Here is a 14124-nt window from a genome sequence, read left to right as displayed (position 1 = left end):
CTAAGGGAACATCTAAGGTCTCCTGGAAACAGTCAGCTCAGGTGAACCCACAGCCAAAATGAGACAGCATTTGATAGATGTGGTATTAGGAGCACTCTCATCTTTTCAATTAGCATAGGCAAGGTGATGACATGATTCAAGCGTAGGTTCTGGAATCTCTGGAAAAAGAATAATTACAACAACAGGTATTGCTTAGAAACACATTTTTTTTTTTTCTAGACAGCCAGCCCCTTTTCTAGGATTAGCAGAACATACTAATAGGCAGGGAATTTAAAAGCATCTAAGTATCACTGGTTATATTTCATATTTCTTCAAAAAAGGGTGTCAGTGTTACTTTCCAAGCTATTCTGACTGATTTCTAATTAGTTGGCGTGGTACCCTAAGAAGATAGCAATGGAAGCAAGACGGAAAATGTAGGTTAGGAAGAAAAGTGTGGTCTCTCTGAAGGGTGAAGTGATTTCTCAGGAGTATTTGGGAGTGATAGACCTTTCTTTAAAGATCTCACTCTTCTATGAGCCCTCTTATTTCATAAGAAAATACAACAGAATTTCAGAAGACCCAGCTAAAATATTCCATGTGCATAAATTTATTTTAAATTTTATTGCATCACATTATACAAGCATTAAACATGGCTTCATGTTGATGATTATTTAAATGTGAAAATTTATCATTCATGTCAGTAACTTTGGCTATTTACAAATAAGGAATTTCTATGTACTTTATATATCTCTGTATTTGTATGTACATATGTAAGAATACATGACTATACATATGTACACACAGAAATACATCTATGGCCATACACATAGCTATAGATATGTCATATATAATAACCTCTTCAGAAAGATCTGAAATAAAGAAAAAGTTGTAAACAGGGTCTTGTTTGTGTCGTTTGGTGACAAGGAATTAGGACCGGATGATGACATTCTAGGAATGTGTGTCCAGGTGTCTGAATACCCTTTTTAGCCCAGTGTCTGTAAAATTCACACGGGGTAGAATGCAAAAAAGGTAGCAAACAGGCTGAAAAACAGGCCCAGTATACAAGTTCCCCTTGGTTTTAAAAACTTGAGAATGTAACTGCCCGTGACGTGCATGCTTGCTTGGTCAAGAATGGTATATGGATGGAGAGCAATTGTGTGCTGGACTGCAACGTGATTTCACAGCAGTGTGATTTCCCAGGCAGTCCTGTAAGGGTGCTGACCCCCTGCTGCTGCCAATGTCTGCGACATGCACTGCGGTTGCATTTTAGTCATTCACTTCAATGTGCTTTTGCACAGCCGGGAGAAGTAAACAGAATTCAGGTCCTTGACCAGGAAATGAACTATTACCTGGAAAGAGAAAAGAAGGCATTAGAATCCTATGTGCACACAAAGGTTTAAGGACATGACGTGCAATGGTTTGTACTGAGCACAAATCAAAGCATTCAAAGAATTTATAACCCCAAACTGAGTCAGGTATGGTATAAACATTACTGTGCCTGCTTTACAGATGAACAGACTGAGTCAGAGGAGCAGTCTGAAGCAAGGTGACATCCTGCCAACTGTTGCGGGAATAAAGAAAGACAACCACTACGCTTTCAAGCAAAAATTAGAAATGGCCTCTTTGAGGGGAAAGCAGACCATAAAGATGAGGACAGAAGAAACTCCCAATTGGCTACCAGACCTACAGCCCAATGCAGCCCCAAGGTGTGGATAATGTCAGCACTAGAGCTTCCGGGAGCAATTCTCGTCACTAATATCTGCTTCCTACCCCAACCAAATCATCTGGATAGTCAGCCTTTCTCCTCTGACCAGAGGCAGAGAAGAAGCAATCAGAATGGGTGGAGGCCACCAGGAGCTTGGGGCAAATTACAGAATCCCAGAAGGATAGCCTCTTAAAGTATTGTTCAGTCTAACCCCTTTACTTTTACTTTTGCAAACGTGGAAATCGAATCCACATGAATGTTCCACCCCAGATCATAGACAAAGAGAATGGAAAAGCTAGGTCTAGAATCTGGTGGGTTACAACACAACGCTTAACAACAATACAAATCCTGTGTAGTACTCTACAAAACTTTATTGTTTCCTAAATTTCTCCCAAACATTACCAATTTGAGCTGCATATTACTTCTGCTAGACAAGCAGGTTCCAAAAAATTAAGTAATTTTCCCAAACTCACATAGCCAAATAGCAGATCTGGAAAATGGCAAATTTACTAAGTAGTAAAACATTAAAAAATAATTGCCTTTAGTGAAGCCAGGCTTACTTTGGAATTGGAGCAGGGCCAGTGTTTGACATCTATATACCACTATTATCCCTGTGGGCCTGGGTCAAGATGGTTTCGTCTGAGTCCACCTCCTGGACTCAACATAGATCTGGGTTGATATAATTTCACTAATTTAACAATAAACTTCTCTGCAGGTATCACCTACATCTTAACCTACACAAAAAGTGAAAAATATACTTTTTCCCCTGTATATCTCATTTTTCCTTTGGAGGCCAAACTTTGGAAAATGTTTTCAAAATTAGTCTTCAAACAAGTGGAGAGAGAGAAATGAAGGGCAAGGAAGGCAAAAGAAATGCTGTAATATTAAATTCATGGTGTATCAAAACTGAGATCTCACCTAATCATTTCGTCAATGAGGAAACTGAGGCCCAGAGAAGTTAAATGACTTGTCCAAGGACACATAGCTAGTAGTTGACTTGCCAGAGAAGAAAGGTTTCAGAAGAACTTTCTGATAAGATATGTGGGAACATTATGGAATTTTATTACAATGTTTTTAGCCTTAATCCATCCAACTTTTATTATCTAAATGTGCATTTAATGGGTGCCATGTGCTTAACACTGGGCTAACTAGTTAGAAGAATAAAATGATAATCCATAGAGACTTTCCTAAAGATGCTTACAATTGTGCTGGGGAAGCTTAATAACTATTTGAAAATCATACATTAACAACACAGATCAATATATGTCAACACATGTGGTACTGATGCAAGAACCAGATAAGTTTATAAGGAGTGAATTTCAATGGGCTGATGAGTCTGGGGAAACCTTTTAAAGGGGATGGCATGACATGGATCAGTCTGGGAGAAAAAAATGGGTACTGGAGAGAAGGCCATCTTGGGTGAGATGAAAAGGTGACTTTAATCAGAAAGAAGGAGCAGGTTGCCCTGGGGATATTAAGAGAATAGCCAGGCTGGAGTAGAAGGCAGAGGAAGGTTTATTTCAGAGAACACCTAGGCCAACTCATGAAGACCTTGACTGCCAGGCCAGAGTGTGCCATGGAGGCAGAGAAGAGTTGCAGGAGTTGTGTACAAAGGGAAGATCAAGTTAAATTTGCAATTAAACTAAGAAACAGCTGATTTTGGAAGCTTCTCAGGAGTTTATTTTGATCCCTATCAGAAGAACAATGACAAGATTTGATTCGGGGAGTTTAAAGCACTCCCTCCCAACCAAGGAGAGGTTTCAGACCACGAGCACACCTCTCACCTACCTGGTCATGGCCACTCATTGTGGTGTGCTTTTCCATTTTTCTTCCTCTCCTTTCGTTCCTTCTGGAGACGCTCCAGTTCTGCTTCATACATCATCTCCTGAATCAAGTACTTCTCTCTTCTCATTCGATCCCTTAGATCTTTTGGGAGGTCTGGGATCAGATATGAAATGAGGTGCTTTATACAAAACACGAGGTGCTAAAAACAAAGAAGAGAATACAACAGACTCAGGTCTATTGTCCGTTCTTTGCCACAAAGAGCTCTGGGGGTTGGCTCAAGAACTCCTCTTGCTCCAGGGATGTGGAGCCTCTGGAGTATCTGGAAAGCGGGATGAGGCCAGGGGAGGTGTGTGTGAAGAAAGAAGATCACAGGGCTAGGTGAGGAACGAACTTGGTCTGATGGCACCACATAGGGAATGAGAAGAGGAGTCAGCAAAGAAGGTGGAGAAGGAGGCGTCAGAGAATGCAAAGGAGAACCAGAAGAATGCATACTGTGGAATCAGAAAACCCAGGTTTGAATTCCAGCTCTGTAGCGTTTACTGGTTAAGAGCTGTCTGTCTACCTGATGCTAAGTCACTCTGAGCCTCAATTTGCTCACCTATAAACTGAGTGTTATTGTGAAAATTATAAGAAAAATTTTTTAAATGCTTTATAGATTGCTAAATGCTTTGCAGTCTTGATTGTAAGAATTATCAGTGGGCCTAAGGGAAATGATCATTTCAGGAAGAAATGTTTTTCTTTTCTTTCTTTTTGGTAAACTGCCACAAATACTAATAGTTGGAACTCTAGAATCACTGTCATTCCTATTCATCTATATGATGGTGACTAATAAAGTACTACATGACAATTTAAAGGTCCTTACAATTCTAAAGTATTAAATAAAGATTAATCATCTTCAAATGATACCATTAAGTATTCTTAATTTCATTTAAAATTTGGTCACACATGGATGCCATAAGATCCTGACAATTAAGAGGATTTTCTGTATTGTTCTAGTATTTTAAAATAGTTTAATAACAATATATTGAAAAGAAATGGAAAGTTCTACTTGATAAGCCAAGTAATAACTTAACCACTTTTTTATTTTGTATGAAAAATTTTAAGACAGTAGCGGGTTAAAAATATTTTCTTTAGATAAACAAATACATGGACAAAGAGAACAGATAAGTGGTTACCAGAAGAGCAGGGGGTGGGGGGGTGAGCATAAGGGGTAAATGGGCACATATATATGGTGACTGACAAATAATAATGTAAAACTGAAATTTCACAATGTTATAAACTATTATGGCCTCAATTAAAAAAAATATGTTCTTTAAAGAGGGATTGAGCCATTGATAAGCTAATTCCCAAGGAAGAGCAGCTTAATATTGTCTTCTTTTGGTTGCCTGGAGTGAAGGAAAAAACAGTGATGGATTAGTTTCAAAGAGGTATAGGAAGCATCTAGTCTAAGCCAAGAAGCAGCCTTGGCTTGCATTAATTTGGGCTTTCATATATGTGACAGGAGATGAAATTTCCATTTATGAGTACAGTTAGAGAAATGCAAACTATTTTTAGCAGCAATTTTCTTAAAGACTAAAAGAAAATAGATGATGTGTTTTTATTGACACGTAATATAGGCAATTACTAGGTACATTACATTTTGTAAGTGCTTAGATAAGCAATACTTATTTGTGTGCTTAACACAAGTAATGTCATGATGATACACAACCAGAAGCTACCACTTGTAATACCTAGTTCAACATTTTCCAATCCATAGGACTTGAACACCTGCATCAGAATAATCTTGAAGGGCTTGTAAAAAGAAAATTGCAGACATGATGTATCAGAATCTCTGGAAGGGGGATGGAAAAACTGCAATTTTCCTAGTTTAAGAATCATGGCTCTTGAATATTAAATTTAGGGCCAATGATTCTTGACTTACCCATTAACAAGTAGCAATTTACTTTCAAATATTTCTTGGAAAATTCAAGTACTTTAATTAAGGAGAAGATAAAGAGATTATGTAATATTACTATACTACTTCTGGATGTAAAAAGTCACATTGAAAGTTCTCGTAACTTATATTTATATATGACTTCTTGTTAGTTCATTATGTCAAAGGAAATAGAAGAGTTGGTTGAGAAAACTTACCTCAAATACAATGATAAAAGCCAATCGGGCTGCTAGGACATGCCAGAACTGCAGTGTGTAGCCATAGGGCACCAGTGAATGAGGAGGGTCACGGTAATCTCGGTATCTAGAAATAGCCAGGAGAATGTTACATTCTAAAGTATGATTTTTCTGACTCCAAAATCTCTTCCATTCCCACTCATTCATGGGAGAAAAGTTTTAAAAGTTTCTGTATACTAGACATCTGTCATTTTGGTTGTTCAGCATTTCTTCTGGTTAAAGAATCTCTCTTCTCCTCTGGGGAATCATCTGTGTGGATTGAGCAGGGCTTGCCCCCTCCCCTGACCTCAGCTCAGAAGATGAGCCAGACCTGATGGGCGAGACTCCCCATCAGGACTTCTGCTAGAATGATCACTTGATAAATTATCGCTAAGCCCACAGGATTTAAAGCCTGCAGCTGCTGGTGGTCATCACAAGCTGTGTAGAGAGATCCTGCTTGAGACTGAAGTCAATATAACAAAGCAAAGCTAGCAGAGAGGCAGTATCTTGCTGACACTGCTGGAGGCTTGGGATCCAGCCATTACTAATGTTAATATCACCCTTCCAACCTCCCAGTTACCTGAATCAATGAATTTTTTTTTGTTTCAGTTTATACTGGATTTCTGCCACTCACCACTAAAGACTCCTTCCTAATTTATGCTCCAGTCGGCATCAAATTCCACAAATGTTTGTTGAGCATCTCCTAGGGGCCAAACAGTATTCTAGAAACTTAAATCCATGTGACTCCATTTTATCCTTACCGTACTATTACTACTATTGCAGGTGGGAAAACTGAAAAGTGACTCTCTCAATGTCATCCAGTTTTCATATGTTTTGAATCTAATGTTCTTTTCATTAGCTCCAGAAAAGTACAAGATCTGGCAATATTGGTTATTCCAACATATCTGCTGTGTAGACATAGCAAATTCCTTTGTCTGAATAAAAATTTAGATTATCCAGTCTCTCATATAAAACAGTACCTAACCTCAAGTTCAGCACTAATTTGCATATGAGGATACAGGATAATTCCTATGCATAATATCTTTGAAAAGTATCAAAGACTACAAAAATATGAGGTGTCACTTTTATCATCATCATCATCACAATGACCTTAATTATTATTAGTGTCTATGGAATGTAGTAATAATATATTATGATTATCTTGTCAGTAAAGTGATATTTATGATGAGTATCTGAAATTAAGAATGAATCTGTTAGTGTCTCAGACTGTTGGACTCTCTGTAATGATGAGACTAGGTAATCCTCTAAACACTATTCTTTCATTATAATATATAGTTACATAATCTGTTCCTGTCATAGGTCCAAAACAATGATATATTTCAAATATAGTCCAAGAAAATATTCTAGAAGAAAAATAGCAGTATGCTTTTAATTATACACATGGCCGATTATTAGACAAAAGTATATTTATAAAAGGAGGGAGCCCAAATTGTTTCAAACTTTACCTTCATTAACGCCTCAGACTTTTTACACAATAATGTTTACTAAAACAAGAAATTCTTTTCAGGAGTCACTGGTCCCTCTCCTATTTATGCCTCTACTCTGCTCTCGTGTTTTGCCTTTCATTTCGACTGCTGCATTTTGACTAGCTTCTCAGACCTTGTTTGGCTTTTCATTTGAAGAATTTTGACAAATCTCTTCCTCTCTGGATCCCTTCTAAATTCACTGGGTGGAAAAATCATGGTTTTTCCTTGACCCTGCAGACTATTTTCCTTGACTATTTCCAGAAAATACAATTCAGATGTATCATTCTTGAAATTCCTGCTAAAAATTCATAGCAAATAAATGAATTCATTTATTCTTTCTATGCTGAATAAATAAGGATATGTCAAATATAAACAGCCATTAAATGTAAGTATGAAAACTAGAAAGTTAAAATGACTCAATTTTATGACTCAATAATGATAGTAGATTATCAAACACAATGACTCTATTTGTAAAATTGTACACAGATAATATGCAAAAGTGAAAACGGTTGTTTCAAGATGGTGATTTAAAATTTTAATTTATGAATTTTTAAGATTAAAAAAATTAATGTTCTTTACATTTTCTTTTTAATGTTTAGAAAACATTATACACATGGCTATGGTGAGCTGGCAACATTTTAGATAATTTCTCTGTAGAGATCCAGTTGTTGAGAATATGTATCTATTTGTTCAGCCTTGTGTAACATATGTCCATTTGCAGATTTATCAGAGTTCAGCTAACCTGTGCTCAGAGAACACAATGTGCATATAATGGCACTTAGGTTCTGAGAACAAGAATCAGAAGTTGTGAAATTCTTGGTTCAGTTTTCAGAAGCAGCAGGTTTCTGGTCTTCCGACTCTCTTAAGTCATTGTACCATAAAGTCAAGTTTCTCTCTAGAAAATTTCTTATTGCTACCCTAAGGGAATTAAAACTCCATGGTGTCATAGTTTGGCTGTCGTCATCTTCACTGCCTGCAGCTATGTCTAGAATTGTGCACTGAAAAGCACACTGGAACCAAGTTTGGGGTTTGCCTGACTAATATGATCTTGGGTAATTCATGAAGCTTCTGTGGACATCAGGTTTCCCTAGCAACAAAATTAGTCTCTCCATCTCACCCTATTCTAAAATTTTAGACTCTTGCTCTTTTCTTCTATGAGTTTGCAGGTGACTGTTGCAAGCGAAACTCTCAGTTCACACTCCAGCCTACCCCTCCCTGATCGCATTGGCCTTTTCCATGAGGCAGAGGTTTGAGGGAGGACTATGCTCAGATGTCATTTGTGCTTCGTGTCTCTGTTTTTGATACAGTACTATTTATTTGCAAATGACTGGTTACATGTTCTCTGGCACTTGTACAAGAAAACACTTTCCTGTCCTGCTGTAGAAATAGCCAGGAAGCTAATCTCCAAAGCTAATTAAATCAAAGGTTTACTCCTCTAATCTTTTAGCCTAGCACCTTCAAAGATACTACGTAGCCCAGAGGCATTAACGTTTGGAGGAATTTTTTCCTGCAAGTCAGAGTTGTTTTCAGAAAATAATTTCCTAGCTTCAATTTTACATGTGGGAAAGGAGAGATGTTTCCTCTTGACTTAAGTTAATGCATTTTCTAAAGTTGCTTTTATTTCTCAAGAAATGGATGATTGACTTGCAAATATTATTTTTCTAGCAGTAAGGATAGTTAATTCATCCTACTGTTTAAACTGTGAAAATAAAAGTACATGTACATTTGAAAGGATCATAAGTGAACCTCATGTAACCCCCATCCAAGTTAAGACATAGAACATGGTCAGTGGCTAAGTAATGCCTCAGTGGCAATCCCAGACACCCCAATAAATAACAGCTATTGTAATTTTTTGCTTTTCTTTATAGTTATACTACTTATGCAAGTGTTCCTAAATAAAACAGTGCTTAGTATTGTCTGCTTTGAACTCTATATAAATGGAATCATATTGTACCTGTTATGCTGTGATTACATCTTTAATTATTATGTAATTTATTTTTGAGTTCTCAATTCTATTCCATTTTCTATTTATCTGTTCCTAAGACAACATCACACTGATTAATTACTATAATTTATACCATGATTAATATAAGGTAAATCTCCACCTTGTTGTCATCCTTCAAACATGTCTTGACTATTCTTCATCCTTTGCTTCATCACATTATTTTGGCCCTTAGATGCACAGAATTGGCCTAATCATAGTTCTTAATTTTTATTACTAACCTTATTGGTCCATTTATATTTGTATTTTCTCTAATTTTAATGTTTATTTAATACCTTAATAATATAATAAACTCTCATAAATCCACCATGCAGTCCAAGAATTAAAACATTACCAGGAACTTCTGTCTTCCTCTGTGTTCCTCTCTCATCTTATCCCCCATGCTTTCCTTATCCTGAATTTCATTTTTATCGTTAACATATATTTATGTAGATATATTCATTTGTCTGAATATTATACTGTTTAGTTTTGTTTGTTTTTGAAATTTCTGGCAAGGATGTTATACCGTATGTAGTTTTCTGAGGCTTGCTGTTCTTCACTATCATGCTACTAAGTTTCATCCATGCTGTTGCAGGTAGCTAATTTATTTCCACTGCTGTAAAATAGACCCCAGTATGAATATATTGTTGTTTTATGTAGTGTATGTTTAGATCAAAGGCTTGTCATTTCTCTATTTTCTTTCAACTTCCCTAACCATGTAGGGTCTTGAAAAACAAGGCTTCAGTCTACCCAGTTCAGCAAATGCCCTTTGGGTAAAAGTTGGTTGCAATGCTCTGCATACCACTCTGGGTTCTGCTTTTATTTATTATTTAAAAAACATATTTTTTCCTTTGAAGTGAATCATCCCTCTGTCCAGTGTGACCACACTATATATACTATGTGCCCATTAGTCACTTAGTAGTTGTCTCCATTATCAGATCGACTGTCATGGTATTGCAGTGCTTGTGTTTAAGTAGACCTATTTTACTTAATAATGGCTCCAAAGCACAAGAGTAGTGATGCTGGCAATCTGGATATGCCAAAGAGAAGCTGTAAAGTGCTTCTTTTAAGTGAAAAGGTGGAAGTTCTTGACTAATATGGAAAGAAAAAAAATCGTATGCTGGGGTTGCTAAGATCTGTGGTAGCTTTTATTACAGTGTGTTGTTATAATTGTTCTATTTTATTATCGTTGTTATTAATCTCTTACTGTGTCTAACTGATAAATTAAACTTTATCATAGGTATGTACACATAGGAAAAAACATAGCATAGATAGGGTTTGGTACTATTCATGGTTTCAGGCATCCACTGAGAATCTTGGGATATATCCCCCGTGGATAAAAGTGGGGAGGGGATTACTGTATTGTTGAATTTGGTTTCCTAATATTTTGTTGAGGATTTTTGTGTTTATATTCATCAGGGATACTGGCCTGTAATCTCCTTTCTTGTGGAATCCTTGTCTCGCTTTGGTATCAGGGTAATTCCAGCCGTATAAAATGAGTTTGGAAGTGCTCCCTCTTCTATTTTTTGGAAGAGTTTGAGAAGGATTGATATTAATTCTTCTTTGAAAGTTTGGTAGAAATCATCAGTGAAGCCATCTGGTCCTGAACTTTTGTCTGTTGGGAGGTTTTTGATTACTGATTCAATCTCCTCACTAGTAATTAGTCTGTTCAGATTTTCTATTTCTTCCTAGTTCAGTCTTGGTAGGTTGTATGTTTCAAGGAATTTATCCATTTCTTCTAGGTTGTCAGATTTGTTGGTGTGTAACTGTTCATGGTATTCTCTTACGATGCTTTGTATTCCTGTGGTATCAGTTGTAACATCTTTGCTTTCATTTTTGATTTTATTTATTGGAGTCCTCTCCCTTTTTTTCTTGGTAAGTCTAGCTAATGGCTTGTCAATTTTATCTTTTCAAAGAGCCAGCTCTTAGTTTCATTGATCTTTTCTATTGTCTTTTTCGTCTTGTTTCATTTATTTCCACTCTGATCTTTGTGATTTCCTTTCTTCTACCAACTTTGAGCTTCATTTGTTCTTCTTTTTTCTAGTTCCTTGAGGTACAAAGTTAGGTTGTTTATATAACATATTTCTTGTTTCTTGAGGTAGGCATTAATCACTATGAACTTCTCTCTCAGAACAGCTTTTGCTGCACCCCACATGTTTTGGTATGTTGTATTTCCATTTCCAAATGTCTCAAGGTATTTTTTTACTTCTTTTTTGACTTCTTTGACCCATTGGTTGTTCAGTAGCATGTTGTTTAATATCCAGATATTTGTGAATTTTCCAGTTTTCTTCTTGTAGTTGATTTCACATTTCATATTATTGTGGTCAGAAAAGATGCTTGATATGATTTCAATATTCTTATACTTATTAAGAAGTTTTTTGTGGCCTAACATATGATCTATCTTGGAAAATGTTCTATGTGTACTTGAGAAGAATGTGTATTCTGTCACTTTGGGATGGAATATTCTGTATCTATCTGTTAAATCCATCTGATGTAACTGGTTGTTTAAAGCCAATGTTTCCTTATTGATTTCCTATCTGGATGATCTATCCATTGATGTGAGTGGGGAAATAAAGTCCCCTAATATTATTGTGTTGCTGTCCATTTCTCGCTTTATGTCTATTAATATTTGCTTTATATATTTAGGTGCTCCTATGTTGGGTATGTTGGGAAATGTTATATTCCCTTGTTGAATTGACCCCTTTGAGGTGGGTGTTAAAGGGCACCCAAAATTACTCACCCCATTTCTGATTTTTACTAATTTTGAACGAAGGAACTAAAAAAATTATAACCCAGGAACTGGCTTTATCATTATGTAATTACCTTCTTTGTCTCTTATTACATTCTTTGTTTTAAAGTCTATTTTGTCTGATGTAAGTGTAGCTACTCCAGCTCTCTTTAGGTTCATTTGCACAGAATATCTTTTTCCATCCCTTCACTTTCAGTCTGTGTGTGTCCTTACATCTGAAGTGAGTCTCTTGTAGGCAGCATATAAATGGTCTTTTTTAAAAAAAATCCATTCAGCCACTCCATCTTTTGATTGGAAAACTTAGTCTACTTACATTTAAAGTAGTTATTGATAAGTATGTACTTATTACCATTTTGTCATTGTTTTCTGTTTTTTTTTTTTGTAGCTCCTCTTTGTCCTTTTCTTCTTCTCTGGCTCTCTTTCTTTGTGGTTTGATGACTTTCTTTAACGGTATGTTTAAATTCATTTCTATTTATCTTTTGTGTATCTACCATAGATTTTTGCTTTGTGGTCACCATGAGGCTTACATATAACACCTTGTATTCATAATAGTCTGTTTTAAGTTGATATACTTAAGTTGGATCACATTTTAAAGCTCTACACTTTTACTCCCCCCCATTTTGTTTTTGATGTCACAATTTACATCTTTTTATCTTATGTATTCCTTAACTAATTATTGTAGTTATAATTATTTTTTACTACTTTATCTTTTAATCCTCATACTAGCTTCATAAAAGATTATTCTACAGCCTTTTCTATATATTTGCTTTTACCAGTGAAATTTATAGTTTCATATGTTCTCTCTTGTCACTCATTAGCACCATTTCATTTTGGCTTATTTAATATTTTTTGTAAGGTTGGCATAGTGGTGATGAACTCCTTTCACTTTTGCTTGTCTGGAAAACTCTTTCTCTCTCTTTCAATTTTGAAAGACAACTTTGCCAGGTAGAGTATTCTTAGTTGGCAGTTGTTTTTGTTCAGCACTTTGAATATATTGTGCTACTCCCTTCTGGCCTGCAAGGTTTCAGCTGAAAAATCTGTTGATAGTCTTATAGGGGTTCCCTTGTATGTAGCAAATTGTTTTTTCTCTTGCTGCTTTTAATATTCTCTTTTTTTTAAAGGTTGGCACCTGAGCTAACAACTGTTGCCAATCTTCTTTTTTTTTCCTGCTTTATCTCCCTAACCCCGCCCCATACGTAGTTGTATATTTTAGTTGTGGGTCCTTCTAGTTGCGGTACATGGGACGCCACCTCAGCATGGCCTGATGAGTGGTGCCACGTCCACGCCCAGGATGCAAACTGGTGAAAGCCTGGGCTGCTGAAGTGGAGCTCACGAACATAACCACTCAGCCATGGGGCCGGCCACTCTCCTTGTCTTTAACTTAAGACACTTTAAGTATAAAGTCTTGGTGTGGGTCTCTTTGGCTTCCTCTTATTTGGAACTCTGTGGGCTTCCTGGATCTAGATGTCTGGGTTACACCCCTACAAATTCTGTTTTAATTGGTCTGAGTCACAGCCTGGTCGAGAGGAGATTTAAAGACTCTCCCACTTAGTCAGAAAAGGCCATCTGAGCAAAACCTCCCCATGACAGAGGCAGCCCAGCTTAGGCTAAGAATGGTATGCTCACCTGCAGTACTTGAGAGGAGTCCCTGAGAACTCACTGCCGTCAGACTCAGGTTCAGATCGGTTCTCAAAGTCAGAAATTCGAAACACAGACAAGCTGGCATTCACATAGCCAACCATGCACCTAATAAAGAAAACAAATTCTATAATTATAACTCTGTTCACTTCTGCCTCCCATTCACTAAAGGCTCTACTTCCTAGAAGTTTTAAGTGCTGTTAGCTGGTTCTGACTGTCACAGTGCTCAAGTTAAGATACACTGGAAAACCATGGGTATGTTGAATCGGAAACAAGTCATTTCTTTTGTTCTGGTCCTTTTTGTGCAGAATCATCACACAGAACATCACTATCCCAATAAATCCTTCAGTGAAATAAGTGAAAGACAGAATTGCATAATCAGCATAAATTATAGGTAAGTCCCTGCTTTTTTCATTGATAATACACACACACGCACACATTCCTTCATTAATTAACATCTATACTCTCTCATAATGCCCTGAATATGATTGTCATGAATATGATGCCCCATCTACAACTCACATCCCAAGCTATGGTCATGCTAGACTATATTCCCTGCATGTATCATATGCTTTCATAACTCTGTGCAGGTTGCCTTTTCTGTTGGAATTCCCTACTCACTTCTTTACAGGTAGAAATAGTGCTTATCCTT

The 14124-nt window shown here is 36.7% G+C and overlaps 1 protein-coding gene across 4 annotated transcripts in view; it reads right to left on the bottom strand.

Moving 5' to 3' along the window:
- Positions 1 to 217: 217 nt before the first annotated feature.
- The window catches only part of ANO4 (anoctamin 4), a 380754-nt gene continuing 366847 nt past the window's right edge, over positions 218 to 14124 (bottom strand). For all 4 annotated transcript variants that reach the window (XM_070507139.1, XM_070507138.1, XM_070507140.1 and 1 more), the window contains 4 exons: positions 13461 to 13580; positions 5600 to 5705; positions 3473 to 3668; positions 218 to 1328 (listed from right to left, as the gene is read on the bottom strand). In XM_070507139.1, the coding sequence (XP_070363240.1) occupies positions 3477 to 3668; positions 5600 to 5705; positions 13461 to 13580 (418 nt within the window). In that variant the 3' untranslated portion in view covers positions 218 to 1328; positions 3473 to 3476. The remainder of the gene's footprint in view (positions 1329 to 3472; positions 3669 to 5599; positions 5706 to 13460; positions 13581 to 14124) is intronic.

This window comes from Equus asinus, chromosome 4 (genome assembly GCF_041296235.1).
Source record: "Equus asinus isolate D_3611 breed Donkey chromosome 4, EquAss-T2T_v2, whole genome shotgun sequence".
Taxonomy (NCBI): Eukaryota; Metazoa; Chordata; class Mammalia; order Perissodactyla; family Equidae; genus Equus; species Equus asinus.
Note: the sequence above shows the minus strand (reverse complement) of the source record. Positions and strands in the feature narration are given on the sequence as shown.